At 50.0% G+C, this 17509-nt stretch overlaps 1 protein-coding gene across 2 annotated transcripts in view; it reads right to left on the bottom strand.

The window, feature by feature from the left end:
* ccdc50a (coiled-coil domain containing 50a) overlaps nucleotides 1-17509 on the bottom strand; it is a 104862-nt gene that overhangs the window by 17742 nt on the left and 69611 nt on the right. For both annotated transcript variants that reach the window (XM_038815959.1, XM_038815960.1), the window contains 3 exons: nucleotides 13155-13279; nucleotides 10991-11035; nucleotides 10627-10764 (listed from right to left, as the gene is read on the bottom strand). In XM_038815959.1, the coding sequence (XP_038671887.1) occupies nucleotides 10627-10764; nucleotides 10991-11035; nucleotides 13155-13279 (308 nt within the window). The remainder of the gene's footprint in view (nucleotides 1-10626; nucleotides 10765-10990; nucleotides 11036-13154; nucleotides 13280-17509) is intronic.

Here is a 17509-nt window from a genome sequence, read left to right as displayed (position 1 = left end):
ACCGACAGTCAGACCAACTTATCATTTCTAGCAGCGTCCTCGGGCAGGCCTTGCCCGTGCCACCGCCGCTACCGTACTTCCTTCGTCGTTTTCCCCCCTCCCCCTCCCCCCTCCCTCCCTCCCGCCCTCCCCTCCCCTCCCGGGTTGCTGCTGTCATGGCCTCAGTTTCTATCTCTGATCCAAGAGGTCTAGGAAGGGTTGCCATCGCCTGGAAAACCCCTGCACCGACCCTCTCAGGGCGAATTTGATCCTTTCCAATTGGATGAAGTTTGCCATGTCGTTTAACCAGGTGTTAACACTCGGAGGCCTTTCGTCCCTCCACTGAATCAGGATCCTCCTCCGAGCCACCAAGGACGCAAAGGCTAATATTCCAGCCTCCCTCGCCTCCTGTACCCCCGGTTCCACCCCAACCCCGAAGATCGCAAGTCCCCATCCTGGCTTGACCCTGGACCCCACCACTCTCGACACCGTCCCTGCCACCCCCTTCCAGAACTCCTCCAGTGCCGGACATGCCCAAAACATATGTGCATGATTCGCAGGGCTTCCCGAACATCTAATACACCTGTCTTCACCCCCGAAAAACCGACTCATCCTTGTCCCCGTCATGTGGGCTCTATGCAGTACCTTAAATTGAATGAGACTCAGTCTCGCACATGACGACGACGAGTTGACCCTCTCTAGGGCGTCTGCCCATGTCCCGTCCTCTATCTGTTCCCCCAGCTCTAACTCCCACTTATCTTTCAGCTCCTCTACTGGTACCTCCTCCACCTCCTGCATAATCTTATAGATGTCCGAGATCTTCCCCTCCCCGACCCAGACCCCTGATAGCACCCTATCACTCACCCCCCTGTCGGGGAGCGCGGGGAACCCCGCTACCTGTCGTCTGGCAAATGCCTTCACTTGGAGGTACCTGAACGTGTTCCCCGGGGGGAGCCCAAATTTCTCCTCCAGCTCTCCCAGGCTCGCAAACCTCCCCTCTATAAACAAGTCCCTCAGTTGTCTAATACCCGCCCTCTGCCAGCTCTGGAATCCCCCTCCTGTGTTTCCCGGCGCAAATCTGTGGTTCCCTCTTAGTGGTGCCCCTATCAGACCTCCCACTTCCCCCCTGTGTCGCCTCCACTGCCCCCAGATCTTGAGGGTGGCCGCCACCACCGGGCTCGTGGTATACCTCGTGGGAGGGAGCGGCCATGGTGCCGTTACCAGTGCCCCTAAGCTTATGTTGCCGCAGGACGCCTTCTCCATGCGCTTCCAGGCTGCCCCCTCCCCTTCCATCATCCACTTTCGTACCATCGATGCATTTGCCGCCCAGTAATATCCGGAAAGGTTGGGTAACGCCAGCCCTCCACTATCCCTACTCCGCTCCAAAAAGACCCTTCTAACTCTCGGGGTGCCATGTGCCCACACATACCCCATGATACTACTCGTTACCTTCTTGAAAAAAGGCCCTGGGGAGGAAGATGGGCAGACACTGGAACAAAAACAAGAACCTCGGGAGGACCGTCATTTTAACTGACTGCACCCTCCCTGCTAGCGACAGCGGCACCATGTCCCACCTCTTAAACTCCTCCTCCATCTGCTCCACCAGTCTGGAAAAGTTCAACTTGTGTAGGGTCCCCCAGTTCTTTGCCACCTGCACCCCCAAATACCTAAAACTTTTAACTGCTCTTTTGAAGGGGAGCCTCCCAATTCCCTCCCCTTGGTCTCCCGGGTGTATTACAAAGACCTCACTTTTCCCCAGATTTAATTTATATCCCGAAAAGTCCCCGAACTCCGCTAGTATCCCCATTACCTCCGGCATTCCCCCCTCCGGGTCTGCCACATACAACAACAAATCATCCGCATAGAGCGAGACCCGATGTTCCTCCCCTCCCCTTGTCAGTCCTCTCCACCCCCCTGAACCCCTCAGTGCCATCGCCAATGGCTCAATCGCTAATGCAAAGAGTAAGGGAGATAGGGGACATCCCTGCCTAGTACCTCGATGCAGCCCAAAATATTCTGACCTCCTCCCGTTTGTTACCACACTTGCCATCGGAGCTGAATAGAGCAGTTTTACCCACTTGATAAATCCCTCCCCAAACCCAAACCTTTCCAACGTCTCCCACAAGTATTCCCACTCCACCCTGTCAAATGCCTTCTCCGCGTCCAGCGCTACCACTATCTCCGCCTCCCCTTCCACTGCTGGCATCATAATCACATTTAACAATCTCCAAACATTTGTGTTAAGTTGGCGTCCCTTCACGAACCCCGTCTGGTCTTCATGGACTACCCCTGGCACACAGTCCTCTATCCTGGTTGCCAGGACCTTTGCTAACAGCTTGGCATCTACATTTAAGAGGGAGATAGGCCTGTAGGACCCGCACTGGACCGGGTCCTTGTCCCGCTTCAAAATCAAGGAGATCAGGGCCTGCGACATTGTTGGAGGCAGAGCCCCCCCCTCGCGCGCCTCATTGAAGGCTCGCACCAGCACTGGACCCACCAAGTCCACAAATTTCCTGTAAAACTCCACCGGGAACCCATCCGGCCCCGGCGCCTTCCCCGCCTGCATCTGGCCTATCCCTTTAATTAGCTCCTGCAGCTCTATCGGCGCCCCCAACCCTTCCACCAGCTCCTCCTGTACCTTTGGGAACCCCAATTTGTCGAGAAAGTTCTTCATTCCCCCTCTCCTCTTCGGCGGTTCAGACCTATACAATTCCCTATAGAAGTCCCTAAAGACCCTATTCACCTCTTGCCCCTTCTGCACTACATCCCCACCCCTCTCTCTCACTCCCCCAATCTCTCTGGCTGCATCTCGCTTACGAAGCTGGTGTGCCAGCATCCTGCTCGCCTTTTCCCCGTACTCATACGCCGCACCCTGCGCCCTTCTCCACTGCATTTCCGCCTTCCTAGTGGTCAGTAGGTCGAACCTGGCCTGCAAGCTACGCCGCTCCCTTAATAGCCCCTCCTCTGGCGCCGCCGCATATTTCCTATCTACTTCTAGGAGCTCCCCCACCAGCCTCTCCCTTTCCTGCCTCTCCTTCCTCTCTCTGTGCGCCCTTATGGAGATCAGCTCTCCTCTAATCACTGCTTTCAAGGCCTCCCAGACCGTCCCCACCTGCACCTCACCTGTGTCATTCGTACCCAGATAGTTCTCAATGCCCGTTCTCACCCTTCTGCACACCTCTTCGTCCGCCAACAGCCCTACATCCAGGCGCCACAACGGGCGTTGTCCCGCGCCTCCCCCATGTCCACGTCCACCCAATGTGGTGCATGGTCCGATATCGCAATGGCCGAGTACTCCGTGTCCTGCACTCTCGGTATCAGCCCCCTGTTCAATACGAAAAAAATCGATCCTAGAGTACACTCTGTGGACGTGGGAGAAAAAAGAATACTCCCTCGCCCTAGGCCTACCAAATCTCCATGGGTCTACCCCTCCCATCTGCTCCATGAACCCCCTTAACACCTCTGCCGCTGCCGGCCTCCTATTCGTCCTGGAACTCGATCTATCCAGCCCAGGGTCTAACACCGTATTAAAGTCCCCTCCCATGATCAGGCCCCCTGCCTCCAGTCCCGGGATGAGGCCCAGCAGGCGCCTCATAAAACCCGCGTCGTCCCAGTTCGGGGCATACACATTTACCAGTACCACACTCTCTCCCTGCAGCCTACCCCTCACCATCACGTACCTGCCCTCCTTGTCTGCCACCACCTCTGCCGCCACAAACGACACTCTCTTTCCCACCAAAATCGCCACCCCCCGGTTCTTGATATCCAAGCCTGAGTGGAACACCTGTCCCACCCACCCCCTTCTCAGGCGGACCTGATCTGCTACCCTCAAATGAGTCTCCTGCAGCATTGCTACATCAGCCTTCAGTCCCTTCAGGTGTGAGAAGACCCTTGATCTTTTGACCGGCCCATTCAGCCCCCTTACGTTCCACGTGATCAATCGGGTCGCAGAGCGACCCGTCCCTACTCCCTGTCGATTAGCCATGTCTTGTCCCTTGCTCGCCCCGGGTCATCCCTTCTTTTCTGACCCGCTTCCCATAGCGATGGCCCCCCCCCCCCCACCCCCCCCCGGCTCTCCCCTTCTCGTCCCTGGTCTTTCTAGCAGCAACCCGGTGTCCCCCCCCAGTCCCCCCCCCTTCCCCCCCCCCCCCCCCCCCCCCTGGCTAGGACCCCTCCTAGCCGCGATGTACCCCACATCGTACTCCCGAGAGTCAGCTGGTCTCCGCTGACCCGGCTGCTCCTGCCACATTCCGACTCCTCCCGGTTCACCCCATCTGCGCCCGTGAAAGATCCCCTTAAAACCCCCGAGAAAGACCCGCATAATCAACCCGCTCCCCCCCGTCCCGTCTCCCCAACTTAACGATATAAATACAAATACCCAATGGCAACTAAATACATAAATACTTAACTACATACTTAAATAACAAAATAATTAACTAACTATCAACTAACCGCGTGCCCAACCATCACCCTCCATCAAACAGTATACATAACCGCAGATAACCATAACCCGAAAAGAAAAAAAAAGAACCAAAAAACCCCCCCAAGCACCCAAAGAAAAAGGGTAAGAGAGGTAAATAACTAAGGGAAATTGGAAACGGGAAAAAACACCCCATAAGAAGCCAACGACCCACAATAGAGATTTCAACAGTACAAATATACAGAAACACCCAACAACTCGAAACCTTCAAAATATTCAGAAAAGTCAACCGTTCGAGAAAAAACACCCCAAACACTCCACGAAACTGTTACCCAGTTCCGACCTGGCCTGAAAAAGAAAAGGGCCACTTGCACAATCAAGAGTCCCCCGGCGGCTACGACCGCCGGTGCTCCCAGGTTTTAGTTCGTGTCCAACTTTTCCTCTTGTACAAAGGTCCAGGCCTCCTCTGGGGACTCGAAATAATGATGTTGGTCCTTGTAGGTGACCCACAAGCGCGCCGGTTGCAACATTCCAAATTTGATCTTTTTCGCGTGCAGCACCGCCTTTGTCCGGTTGTACCGGGCCCGCCGCTTTGCCACCTCCGCACTCCAGTCCTGGTACACCCTTACCGTCGAGTTCTGCCACTTGCTGCTTTTCTCCCTTTTAGCCCACCTCAGGACTTTCTCTCGATCACTTAGCCGCTGGAACCGCACCAGCACCACCCTCGGGGGCTCGTTTGCCCTAGGCCTCCTGGCCATGACCCGGTATGCCTCTTCCAATTCCAGGGGCGCCGGACCGGCCCCTTCCCCCATCAGGGAGCTCAACATCTCCGCCACATATCCCGGGAGATCCGACCCCTCCAGGCCTTCTTCCAGGCCCAGGATCCTCAAATTTTTCCTCCTCATCCGAGTGTCCAGCTCCTCGAAGCGGCTCTGCCACTTCATGTGGAGTGCCTCGTGCGCCTCCACCTTTGCCCCGATGACTGTGGCCTCCTCCTCCCTCGCGGCCATCTCCTGCTGCAGATCTTTAATCGACGCCTCTTGGATCGCCTGGGCTCCCACCAACCTGGTGGCCGTCGCGTTCATGGACTCTAAGAGTTCCACTTTCATCTCCGTGAAAAAACGGAGGAGAGCGGCCTGCTGCTCCTCCGCCCATTTCTTCCACTCCTCCGGTGCACCGCCGGCCGCCATTTTGATTTTCTTCCCCCGCTTTTTTTGGGGAGCTGCTGCCGTTTTTCTTGCCGCTCCACTCCGGGTACCGACCATAAAATCGGTCTAGTTCTCCTCAGGGGACCTTCCCCCACCGGGATTCGTTTTTTCAGCGCCGTTGGGGCCCTCCAATTGGCCCAAAAACACCTTTGTTGCAGGAGCTTCCAAATGTGCGGCTTAGCTAGTCATAGCCGCAACCGGAAGTCTCGGGGAGCTGCGTTTTTGACGACTGCAAGTTGAGTGAGTGCAGTGTGGCATGTTGGCCAGGTGTACATTAGAGACAGGGGTGGTGTTGCGGAGGGAGAGATAGGCAGTTTTGACCTCCCTATTTAAAAAGGGATGCAATTAGGTTAGGAGCAGTTCAGAGAAGGTTCACTCGACTCAAATTAACATATACAGGAAAGAAGATTTGGAGAAACTTAGGGGCTAAAATTCTCAGGAGCTGGTGGCCTACAGCCTGAGGTTCTGAGTGTGCTAGCTATGATTTTCCAAAATTCCTTCGAGTCTGGAACAGTCTAATCAGATTTGAAGTTGGCAAATGTGCACCACATTTCATGAAAGGAGGGGTTGAGAAAACAGTGAGCTGCAGGCCGGTTAGCCCAGCATCAGCTGTTGGGAAAATTCTGGAATCTCTTATTAAGGAGTTAAATAATTAGGGCAGCACGGTAGCACAAGTGGATAGCACTGTAGCTTCACAGCGCTAGGGTCCCAGGTTCGATTCCCCGCTGGGTCACTGTCTGTGCGGAGTCTGCACGTTCTCCCCGTGTCTGCGTGGGTTTCCTCCGGGTGCTCCGGTTTCCTCCCACAGTCCAAAGACGTGCAGGTTAGGTGGATTGGTCATGATAAATTGCCCATAGTGACCAAAAAGGTTAGGAGGAGTTATTGGGTTAAGGGGATAGGGTGAAAGTGAGGGCTTAAGTGGGTCGGTGCAGACCTGATGGGCCAAATGGCCTCCTTCTGCACTGTATGTTCTATGAGTGGGTAACACGATGGTGTCTAACGTAGGGAAGTCTGAAGTTATTCACTTTGGTCACAAAACTAGAGAAGCAGAATACTTTTAAATGGTAAGAAACTGAGAAGTTTTGATGTTCAAAGAGACTTGTGTGTGATCACACAAGGAACGCAGAAAGTTAACATGCAGGTCCAACAAGCAATTAGGAAAGAAAATTGCATGTCAACCTTTATTACAAGTGAATTGGAGGACAGCAATAAAGAAGTTCTGCTCCAATTATACAGGGTTGTGGTGAGACTACATCTGGAATACGATATATGCAGTTTGGTCTCACTAAGGAAGGATACACTTGCATTTGAGGCGATACAGCAAAGGTCCACTAAACTGGTTCCTGGGATAAGGAGGTTTTCCCATGCTGAGAAAATCACAGAATACGACAGTGCAGAAGAGGCCCTTCAGCCCATCGAGTCTGCACTGACCCACCTAATCCCATTTGCCAGCCCTTGGCCCATAGCCTTGAATGTTATGACATGCCAAGTATTCATCCAGGTACTTTTTAAAGGATGTGAGGGAACCCGCCTCTACCACCCTCCCAGGCAGCGCGTTCCAGACCGTCACCAACTTCTGGGTAAAAAGGTTTTTCCTCAAATCCCCCCTAAACACCCACCCCTCACCTTGAACTTGTGTCCCCTTGTAACTGACCCTTCAACTAAGGGGAGCAGCTGCTCTCTACACAACCCAAGCCTATCCAACCTCGCTTTATAATGTAAATGTCCCATCCCCGGCAACATCCTTGTGAATCTCCTCCGCACCCCCTCCAGTGCAATCACATCCTTCCTATAATGTGGTGACTAAAATTGTACACTGTACTCCTGCTGTGACCTCAACAAAGTTCTACACAACTCCAACATGACCTCCCTGCTTTTGTAATCTATGCCTCGATTGATAAAGGCGAGTATCCCACATGCCTTTTTCACCCACCCTATTAACCTGGCCTTCCAACTTCAGAAATCTCTGGACAAACACGCCAAGGTCCCTTTGTTCTTTGGAACTTCCCAGTGTCAGATCTTTCATAGTATACTTCCTTGTCAAATTACTCCTTCCAAAGCGTATCACCTCACACTTTTCAGGGTTAAATTCCATCTGCCACTTATCTGCCCATTTGACCATCCTGTCTCTATCTTCCTATAACCCAAGACTTACCTCACTGTTAACCACCCAGCCAATCTTTGTGTCATCCGCAAACTTACTAATCCTACCCCCACATAGTCATCTATGTCATTTATTTAAATGACAAATGAGAGGAGTAAATTGGGTTTATTTGAGAGGTGATCTCACCGAAAGCTACAAAATTCTGACGGGGAAAGCTACAAAATTCTGTTTGATGGGTTTGATGCGGTGGACGCTGAGAGATTGTTTCCGCTGGGCGGGGAATCTAAATCACGGGACACAGCCTCCGGATTCGGGGCTGAAATCAGGAGAAATTCCTTCACTCAAATGGTTGAGAATCCTTGGACTTCTCAACCCGAGGGTTGTGGGTCTGCATTGTTAAAGCCGGGACAGGTAGATTTTTGATCTCTCAGGGCATTAAGGCTTATGGGACATGAATGGAGTGAGGCCGACAATCAGCCATGATCATACTAAATGGCACAGGAGGCTCAATGGGCCGAATGGTCTACTCCAGAATTTACAGTGCATAAGGGGGCCATTTGGCCCATATGAGTCTGCACTGGCCCTTGGAAAGAGCACCCGACTTAAAGCCACACCTCCACCCTATCACACCCCCCCCCCCCCCCTCCCCCACAACCTAGTAACTCCACCTAACCTTTTTGGACACTAAGGAGCAATTTATCATGGCCAATCCACCTAACCCGCACATCTTTGGACTGTGGGAGGAAACCGGAGCACCCGGAGGAAACCCACGCACACGGGGAGAACATGCAGTGACCCATACCAGAACCTGGGACCCTGGAGCTGTGAAGCAACAGTGCTAGCCACTGTGCCACCGTGCTGCCCCCTACCTCCTGCCTCTATTTCTTGTATTCTTGACTCATTCCTGGAATGAAGGGTTTATCTTATGAAGGAGAGTTGAACAGGTTGGGCCGATACCCACTGAAGTTTAGATAAATGAGGGGGTGGATACCAGGAGGACGTTTCCACTTGTGGTGGAGACTGAAACTACGGCTCACTGTTTAAGAATTAGAGGTCACCATTTTAAGACGAAGATAAGGAGAAATTCTCTCCCTCTGTGGGTCATTAGTCTGTGGAGTTCTGTTCCCCAGGGAGTGGTTGAGGCTGGGTCATTGAACTTACTCAAGGCTGAGGCAAGACATTTTTGATAGACAAGGGAGTCGAGGGTTATGGGGTTGAGACCACAGCCAGGTCAGCCATAATTTTATCGAATGGTGGAGCAGTCTTGAAGGGCCAAATGGACTCCTCCTCAGTCCACTGTTCCTATTTTGTGATTGCAGATAAGAGCACAAAGATTCAGAGGTCGAACCCGACATCTTTCACTTAAACCCACAAAACAGCTTCAGAATGAAGTTCAATGACCTGAAACATTAACTCTATTTCTCTCTTGCTACAGACGCTGCCCAACCCGCTGAGTGTTTCCAACAGTTTTTGGGTTGTATTTTAGATTTCCAGCAACCGCAGTATTTTGCTTTTGCTTTCTAATTAAGGACAGGCAGATGAACGGCATTCTCCAAGTCGATCGTGTTACACCTGAGGGTTCTTTCAGCAAGACACAGATTAAATTAAACACCAAGAAAAGTGCAGTGCGACTTTAGGTGAATGGTCTCCACAAGAAACTCTCCTCTCATGGGTCTCAAGTGTGTCTTGTTTACAGCAATCATTAAATTAAAGCCTCAAAATTATAGCCTGTCATAAACGTTACTGAGAAAACAAGTTTGCACAGCACCCTGTTGCCAGGTGACCGGGCAGGAAAAACCTGGTATTGCTTCAGTGTAAATTATGTGGTTCATCTGTTAGATCCTGCTGTCTGTGTTTATCTGCACATCCACAGTGGATACTAAAAAAGGTCAGTCAGGATAGCAGCACATAATGTCACATGTGCACGCCACACTGGTTAGCACGGTTGCCTCACAGTGGCAGGGTTCCGGGTTCGATTCTCGGCTTGGGTCACTGTCTGTCTGGAGTCTGCACGTTCTCCCCGTGGATTTCCTCCGGGTGCTCCGGTTTCCTCCCACAAGTCCCGAAAGACGTGCTGTTAGGTGAATTGGACATTCTGAATTCTCCCTGTGTGTACCCGAACAGGCGCCAGAGTGTGGCGACTAGGGGCTTTTCATTGCAGTGTTAATGTAAGTCTATTTGTGACAATAATAAAGATCTGAAAATTTATGTCTGACAGACTTTGGGAGATAATTAAGTTGAGCCTACATATCGGAAATCCTCAAAAAGGCATAATTAATGGCAGTTAGGTGGGGTAACGGGGATGGGGCAGGGAGTAGGCCTGGGTAGTGTGCTCTTTCAGAGGGTTGGTGCCGACTCGATGGGCCGAATAGCCTCCTTCTGCATTGTAGGGATTCTACGACCTATTCAACAGAGACAAGCTGATTATGGCGGTAAAGTAACAGATGAAATTTAATGCAGAGAAGTAGGAAATGATTCATTCCAGCAGGAAAAACAAGGCAAGATTAAATTAAATAAAGAGGGTGCAGGATTCAGAGGGTCTGGGGGTTGATGTTTCGGCCTCAGCAATAGTCAACAGGAATATTTCAAGGCAATATTGAGGGAGTACTTCTTTAATGGGAGGTCTAGATTAGAATGAGAAATTAAAGCAAGACCCTGCACACCAGATAATGCCAGCCGAGAAGGGATCCTACGGCGCTATTCAAAGATGAGGATGGTCTCCAGGAACAAGTAACCTCCAGGCTGTGAGGTGCTCAGAGATGTGGTAAAACACAAATTAAAATTCTTTACAAGGAATCAACACGGTTTTTACTCCAATTTTAAGAATTGAAAAAAAAGATTCAAAATCAAATCTCACCAAGTTTAGGATTTACATGTTTAAATTAAACTGTAATCAAACCAAGGTCCAACTCTACCTTCTTTTCCTGCTCATGCTTCCTGCGTTCTGAAGATCCCTTCCTCCTGTCCTCCTCTGCTCTCCATGCAAAATCTTTTTCCTTGGATTTCCTGTGGGACTGCTTATTCTCTTCCTCCATCAGTAACCGGGCGATCTCCTGCAATTGACAGTTGGTGAAAGATTTGATCATTAATCTCAGTCCTTCAGTGTCCCACAAGTCCAATTCTAATACTGCAGACAATGAAAGAGTGTGCACTGCTTTTCCTCATTACACAGAGACAACACACGTACAAAATTAATTGCAACAATAATCGCAAGCTGCATCACCCAATGTCTACCTGGCAAAATCCCCAACTGGTATGGCCTGTTAAAGATGGTCTTACCTCATCTTGGACCATTTGAGCTGCTGTCTTGGAACTTTGGATAGCCTGGAGCAAGGAGAAAAAAGAAACACAAATTGATCAGAGAGTTGCTCTGGACTGCGTTCCTTCACAGCTAATACACAACTTACCGACAACTCCTTCTGGAATGAAAACATTATCGACTGTGTCATTTTATACACGATTGGAAAACGCGCCACAAATCTCATAACATACCTGGTGCTGGTGGTACAGTTGGCCAGATTTACACCTTTGCATTTATCATTTTCCCCTGCTGGACAGCTGGTCCGTGCGAGGATGACACAGGCCACTGCACGGAGATCGTGGGTCCGTGTCGGTGTGACGGGCATTTGGCGTAGTACTGGAGGGTGACGAAACCCCAAAGCAACAACTGGGAGTGAGGAGAATGAGTGAAAGGGTGATGGGCAGAGAAAACTGTCTGAAAGCAGAAAGCTCCTTCCTTAATTTTTAAACAGGAAATCTAATCTTTAGATTAGGTTTCCAAGAATAAAAACATTCCAAAAAGATACAAGGAAAAATAACTTGCATTCCTATAGCCTGTGGGACTTCCTGAGATCATCGGAGCCGTTACAGAAATACAATTCAATTAATCTGATAATTTAAGTGTTAGCACCATGAAAACTGCCAGATTGCCACATAAACCAAACTGATTTAGGATTGTCCCTGGGGGTGGGGGCCTGCCACCCTTACCCGGTCCAGTCCTACCAGATTCCCACATGATATGGTTGATACCCATTACCTCACAGGCAATCAAGGGTAGACAATAGATGCTGGAGTTAGAGGAGAATCTTCAGTTTCCTCCATTGAACTGATTATAGAGTCATAGATGTTTACAGCATGGAAACTGCCCCATTGGCGCAGCTTGTCCATGCCGCCCAGTTTCTATCACTAAGATAGTCCCACTTGCCCGCATTTGGCCCACCCTGCCCATGTAACTATCTAACTGTTTTTTAAAGGAAAAAATTGAACCCACCTCTACCACTGCCTCTGGCAGCCCGTTCCAGGTACTCACCACCTTCTGTGTGAAGAAATTTCCCCTCTGGTCTCTTTTGTATCTCACCCCTCTCACCTTAAACCTATGCCTTCTAGTTCTAGACTCCCCTATCTTTGGGAAAAGATGTTGACTATCTACATTTTATGCCCCTCATTATTTCATCGACCTCTATAAGATCACCCCTAAGCATCCTACGCTCCAGAGAAAAAAGTCCCAGCCTATCCAGCCTCTTCTTATAGCTCAGACCATCAAGTCCCGGTAGCATCCTTGTAAATCTCGATTGATAAAGGTGATGCTGGGTTGCCTCAGTCTCATCAACAGGGAAACATTTGAATGTTGCACTTTGTTTCAGGAGGTACAGTTAGCACAAGAATTAAAACAAAAGTCTGATTTTATTAAATGTATTCTTTCATTGGGTGTGGGTATCACTGGCAAGGCCAGTGCTTGCTGCCCATTGAACTGAGTTTCTCGCTCGGTCATTTTGGAGGAAAGTGAAGAGTCGATGATAATACTGTGGGTCTGAAGTCACATGTGGGCCAGACCGCGTAAGGACGGCAGATTTCCTTCCCTAAAATACATTAGTGAATTAGTGTAATGGCTTTTTACAACAATTGATGATAGTCATCATGGTCACCATTACTCACCTGCACCAGATTTAACAGAACCAAAAGAAAACTCATGAAACTAAATTTTAATGTTGATGGATGTTTTTTGGACTTGCAATTTGGACCTTCCATGACGACAAGATATCACAAAACTGCTTTACAACCAATGAGGTAACTTTAACAGGTAATGGCTGTTGTAATGATGGGAGGCAGCCTCAAAACCAGCAATGAGATAAATAACTCATCTGTTCGGATGAAGTAGATTGTGGTAAACACTGGTCAGGACACTGGGGAGAATGCCCCCTTGCTCTGCTGAACAACGTAATGGGATCTTTTACCCCGTCAAGGTCGGTAGACACGGCCTCATCAGGGAGGGGACACATCCGACAGTATAACATTCCCTCAACACTGCACTGGGGATGTCAGTCGAGATCTTATGCCAAGTGGAGAGAGTGAGCCACAGCCGAGACTGTTGCACAAAGAGCTTGGAGACATTAATGTGCGCACAAATTAAACAAAGAGCAAACTGGCAGGTTTCTCTGCTCACCATCAGCTCTTCTTCTTGAAGCTTCCGTGCGAGTTCAGCATCTTTCCACTCCAGGTCTTTGGCACTCATCTTTGAAATACCATGCATGGTTTCCTTCACTGCTTTATCCATTCTTGGCTTCATCCCTGTTGGAGATGGTTAAAGCTGCCAGTGAGCACATCATTAAACAAAAAACAGACGGGTCCAGCTCCCCAACCTGAGCAACAATTTCAATGATTTAATCATCCACCCTGCAGGGGTATCGTCAGCCACACACTGTTTCCGTGTTTTACACGAACAGCTCAGGTGCGTGTTCTTCTGTAACTGTCTGGGCCGCAATAGTGTTCCAGCACCACCATGAGACTGCATCAGCCGCAACAGGCAAATGTGCAGAGAGTAGAACCATGGAAACTTACAGCATATCGAGAGGTCATTTGCTCCATCAGGTCCGGGATGGTTCTTTGCCACTGGTCTAATTTTGCCTCAAAGCCCCGTTTCTACCTTTGCTTCGATCATTTATTCAATCTTCCCTTCAAAGAGGCAGTGATCTCCCTGCTTCAACCATTCCGAGGCATCCACACTCCAACACCCTCCACATAAGGGCATTCCTTCTAAGCTCGCCCCATGCTCAGTGATAATTTTAAATTTGACAGCCCCTCATCAATAGCTCTCATCCAGAGGCGAGATCAAAACTATTCATAGACACTAAGATCCATTAAATCTCGGAGTCTTGGCTCTGCACTGAAAGTAGACCCAGTGCTTTGTTAGTTTGCACATAACTGCAGTCATTGGCAGTGTCTCAGGATGTGACCTTGGGGCTACGGACCTTGGGGCTACGTAGCTATGCTGCTGAGGGGCGGTTCCTGTGAGAAATCTCTCACCAAGAGGCTGTGCCTGAAAACCCAGGGTTAACATTTACCCCCGTGGCACATCCATCCTGAGAACTTCACATAAAACCCTGTCCTAATTCGGGGAGGAGCAATCACTCCTTGCGATTATTTTCAGATTGCTCTTGGAACCTGACCATCTCTGACAAGACCAGCATTTATTACCCATCTTTAATTGCTCTGGATATGGTGACGCAGAGCCTTCTTGAGGCACTGCAGCCCCATGTGGTACAGGTGTACCAAAATTCCAATCACCAGGAATTCCTGGATTTCTTTAAATAGTGCTGCGGGACTTTCCATCTCCACCCAAGGGCCAGGCAGGTGTTGGTTTAACATTTCATCTGAGAAACAGCATCTCTGATAGCGTAGCACTCCCGCTGCATTGACCCCCCCCCCCCCCCCCCCCCAGCAGCGGGGCGCTCCCTCTGCACAGACCCCCCCCCCCCCCAGCAGCGCAGCGCTCCCTCTGTACAACATTGAAGCAGAGAGATGTTGTCCTCAGGTCTCTGTTTGGGACTTGAACACACAATTGTTTGACTCGGCAGCAGCGTGCCAACCTCTGAACCACGACTGGCACTTGTGCAATGGACTGCCATTTGAGCAGTCGAGCTGACGTGAATGTGAGGGGGGCAATGCTCAGCCATTCAACTCTTGACAAAATCTGGGGAGGAAAATGATTCGCTTCCTGCCACTGGAGGGCTCCAGTGAGCTTCAGTAAACTCAAAGCCAGCAACTAGAGCCCCGATTACAATTAACCATTGAAGTGCTGGTCGCAGAGATGAATCTTAGCAATGTTACTTTTAAGTGTTCATGACAGCTTAAAGGGGCAACAAATTACTAGCAAATCACAATGGGTAGGGGAGGACAAATCAGAAGTAAATGCTTATGTTATGGTAAGGTACTCAGAATTAATGGAATTAGGTCACATATCAAATAGAACATTTTCTGAGAGTATTGAAAGCAGTATGGGAGGAGATGCAGCAGAGGGATTTAGGGTAGAGTTTCGGAGACTGTGCAGTGAGAAGGGGTGGTATAGTCACTGTTAATGGAGATTAGCTCCAGGGTCCCAGGTTCGATTCCCGGCTGGGTCACTGTCTGTGCGGAGTCTGCACGTCCTCCCCGTGTGTGCGTGGGTTTCCTCCGGGTGCTCCGGTTTCCTCCCACAGTCCAAAGATGTGCGGGTTAGGTGGATTGGCCATGCTAAATTGCCCATAGTGTCCTAAAAAGTAAGATTAAGGTAGGGGGGGGTTGTTGGGTTACGGGTATAGGGTGGATATGTGGGTTTGAGTAGGGTGATCATGGCTCGGCACAACATCGAGGGCCGAAGGGCCTGTTCTGTGCTGTACTGTTCTATTCTATAAGAGGAAAGGGAAGGAACAGTGCAGCATGGAGGGTACGAACAAGCAGGGAGGTGGAGCCGAGAGACATCACCGAGGTTGAAGTTGCATGGAACAAAGGGTAGGCAATGTTGAGTGGTAATCTCACTGTGCTGGTAATCCAGGGGCCCAAGCTCTGGGACACTGGTTCAAATCCCACTACGGCAGCTAGTGAATTTAAACAACATTAGTCAATCTAGAATCGAAACCTAGCTAGTCTTTGTAAAAAACCCATCTGGTTCACTAATGCCCTTTAGAGAAGGAAATCTGCCATCGTTCGCTGGTCTGACCGACTCCAGTGTGACCCTAGACCCGCAGTCGTGTGGTCAATTTTAACAGCCCTCTGAAATGGTCCAGCAAGTCACTCAGTTCAAGGGAAATCAGGGATGGGGAACAAATGCTGGCCCAGCCAGGAAACCCACAGTCCCCAAAAGCACAAAGGAAGTCCCTGAAAGGATTTGGAAACTGACATGGCGAAGCACATGTAATTGGGGTGATCGACGTTTAATCCTTTATACACAGACAATGCCATCGGCAGTAGCATTGTGAATAAGTTATCATTTACTCAGTGGAAGAAGCCATGGTGGCTGGGAAAACATAGATGTTGAGCTTCGGAAGGATAGCTGCATATATTAGAGCCAGCAGCAGTGGGGGCAAGAGGTGGAGAATACAGTGGAAATGTCGAAGAGCACCATGGTAGCATTGTGGATAGCACAATCGCTTCACAGCTCCAGGGTCCCAGGTTCGATTCCGGCTTGGGTCACTGTCTGTGCGGAGTCTGCACATCCTCCCTGTGTGCGCGCGGGTTTCCTCCGGGTGCTCCGGTTTCCACCCACAGTCCAAAGATGTGCAGGTTAGGTGGATTGTTCGTGATAAATTGCCCTTCGTGTCCAAAATTGCCCTTAGTGTTGGGTGGGGTTACTGAGTTATGGGGATAGGGTGGAGGTGTTGACCTTGGGTAGGGTACTCTTTCCAAGAGCCGGTGCAGACTCGATGGGCCGAATGGCCTCCTTCTGCACTGTAAATTCTATGTAATTCTGTTTGGATACACAAATCTAACGGTTAGGCCAAATGATTTGGAATTCCGCTGATATGTTCAGAGAGTCACAATTTCACCTCTGGGACCGTGTCTTTGGAAAATTGAAGGTGGAAACGGCACAGTCAAAAATCATGTGCCTTGTCAATTGCCTTACATTGCAAGATTTGCTCAAGGGGTCATATTGGCACAGAACTAATCACTGCCCTTCTTTCATTTCCTGCACCACACCCGCACTTTCACTCCCAAGACGTCAAGACTTTGTGTACACAGCCTATTTGTTGCACCGTGTGGTCCCTTTAAGACAGAAGCGTGGCCACACACACACACATCTTAAAAGGAATGCTGGCTACGTGCGCTCTGCTTATTGTGCTGCAGCTGACATCCATCCAGACTGCTTCATGGTCAGTTCGCCATGTCCCTTTCCATGAGACTGTTAAATAAGTGAAAAGCCCATGGTGCTCCGGGCAAGATCCTGGCATGGATAGAGGGTTGGCTGACTGGCCGAAGGCAGAGAGTGGGGATAAAGAGTTCTTTTTCAGGATGGCAGCCGGTGACTAGTGGTGTGCCTCAGGGGTCTGTGCTGGGACCACAACGTTTTACAACATACATTAATGATCTGGAAGAAGGTACTAAAGGCACTATTGCTCAGTTTGCAGATGATACAAAGATCTGTAGAGGGACAGGTAATATTGAGGAAGCAAGGGGGCTGCAGAAGGACTTGGACAAGCTAGGAGAGTGGGCAATGAAGTGGCAAATGAAATACAATGGGGAAATGTGTGAGGTTATGCACTTTGAAAGAGGGAATCTAGGCATAGACTATTTTCTAAATGGGGAAATGCTTCAGAAAGCAGAAGCACAAAGGGACTTGGGAGTCCTTGTTCACGATTCTCTTAAGGTTAATGTGCAGGTTCAGTTGGCAGTTAAGAAGGCAAATGCAATGTTAGCATTCATGTCAACTTAGGGGGCAGCAGGGTTGCATGGTGGTTAGCATAAATGCTTCACAGCTCCAGGGTCCCAGGTTCGATTCCCGGCTGGGTCACTGTCTGTGTGGAGTCTGCACGTCCTCCCCCTGTG

The sequence above is a fragment of the Scyliorhinus canicula genome, chromosome 13 (assembly GCF_902713615.1).
Source record: "Scyliorhinus canicula chromosome 13, sScyCan1.1, whole genome shotgun sequence".
Lineage (NCBI taxonomy): Eukaryota > Metazoa > Chordata > Chondrichthyes > Carcharhiniformes > Scyliorhinidae > Scyliorhinus > Scyliorhinus canicula.
This window is presented reverse-complemented; position numbering and strand designations above follow the sequence as displayed.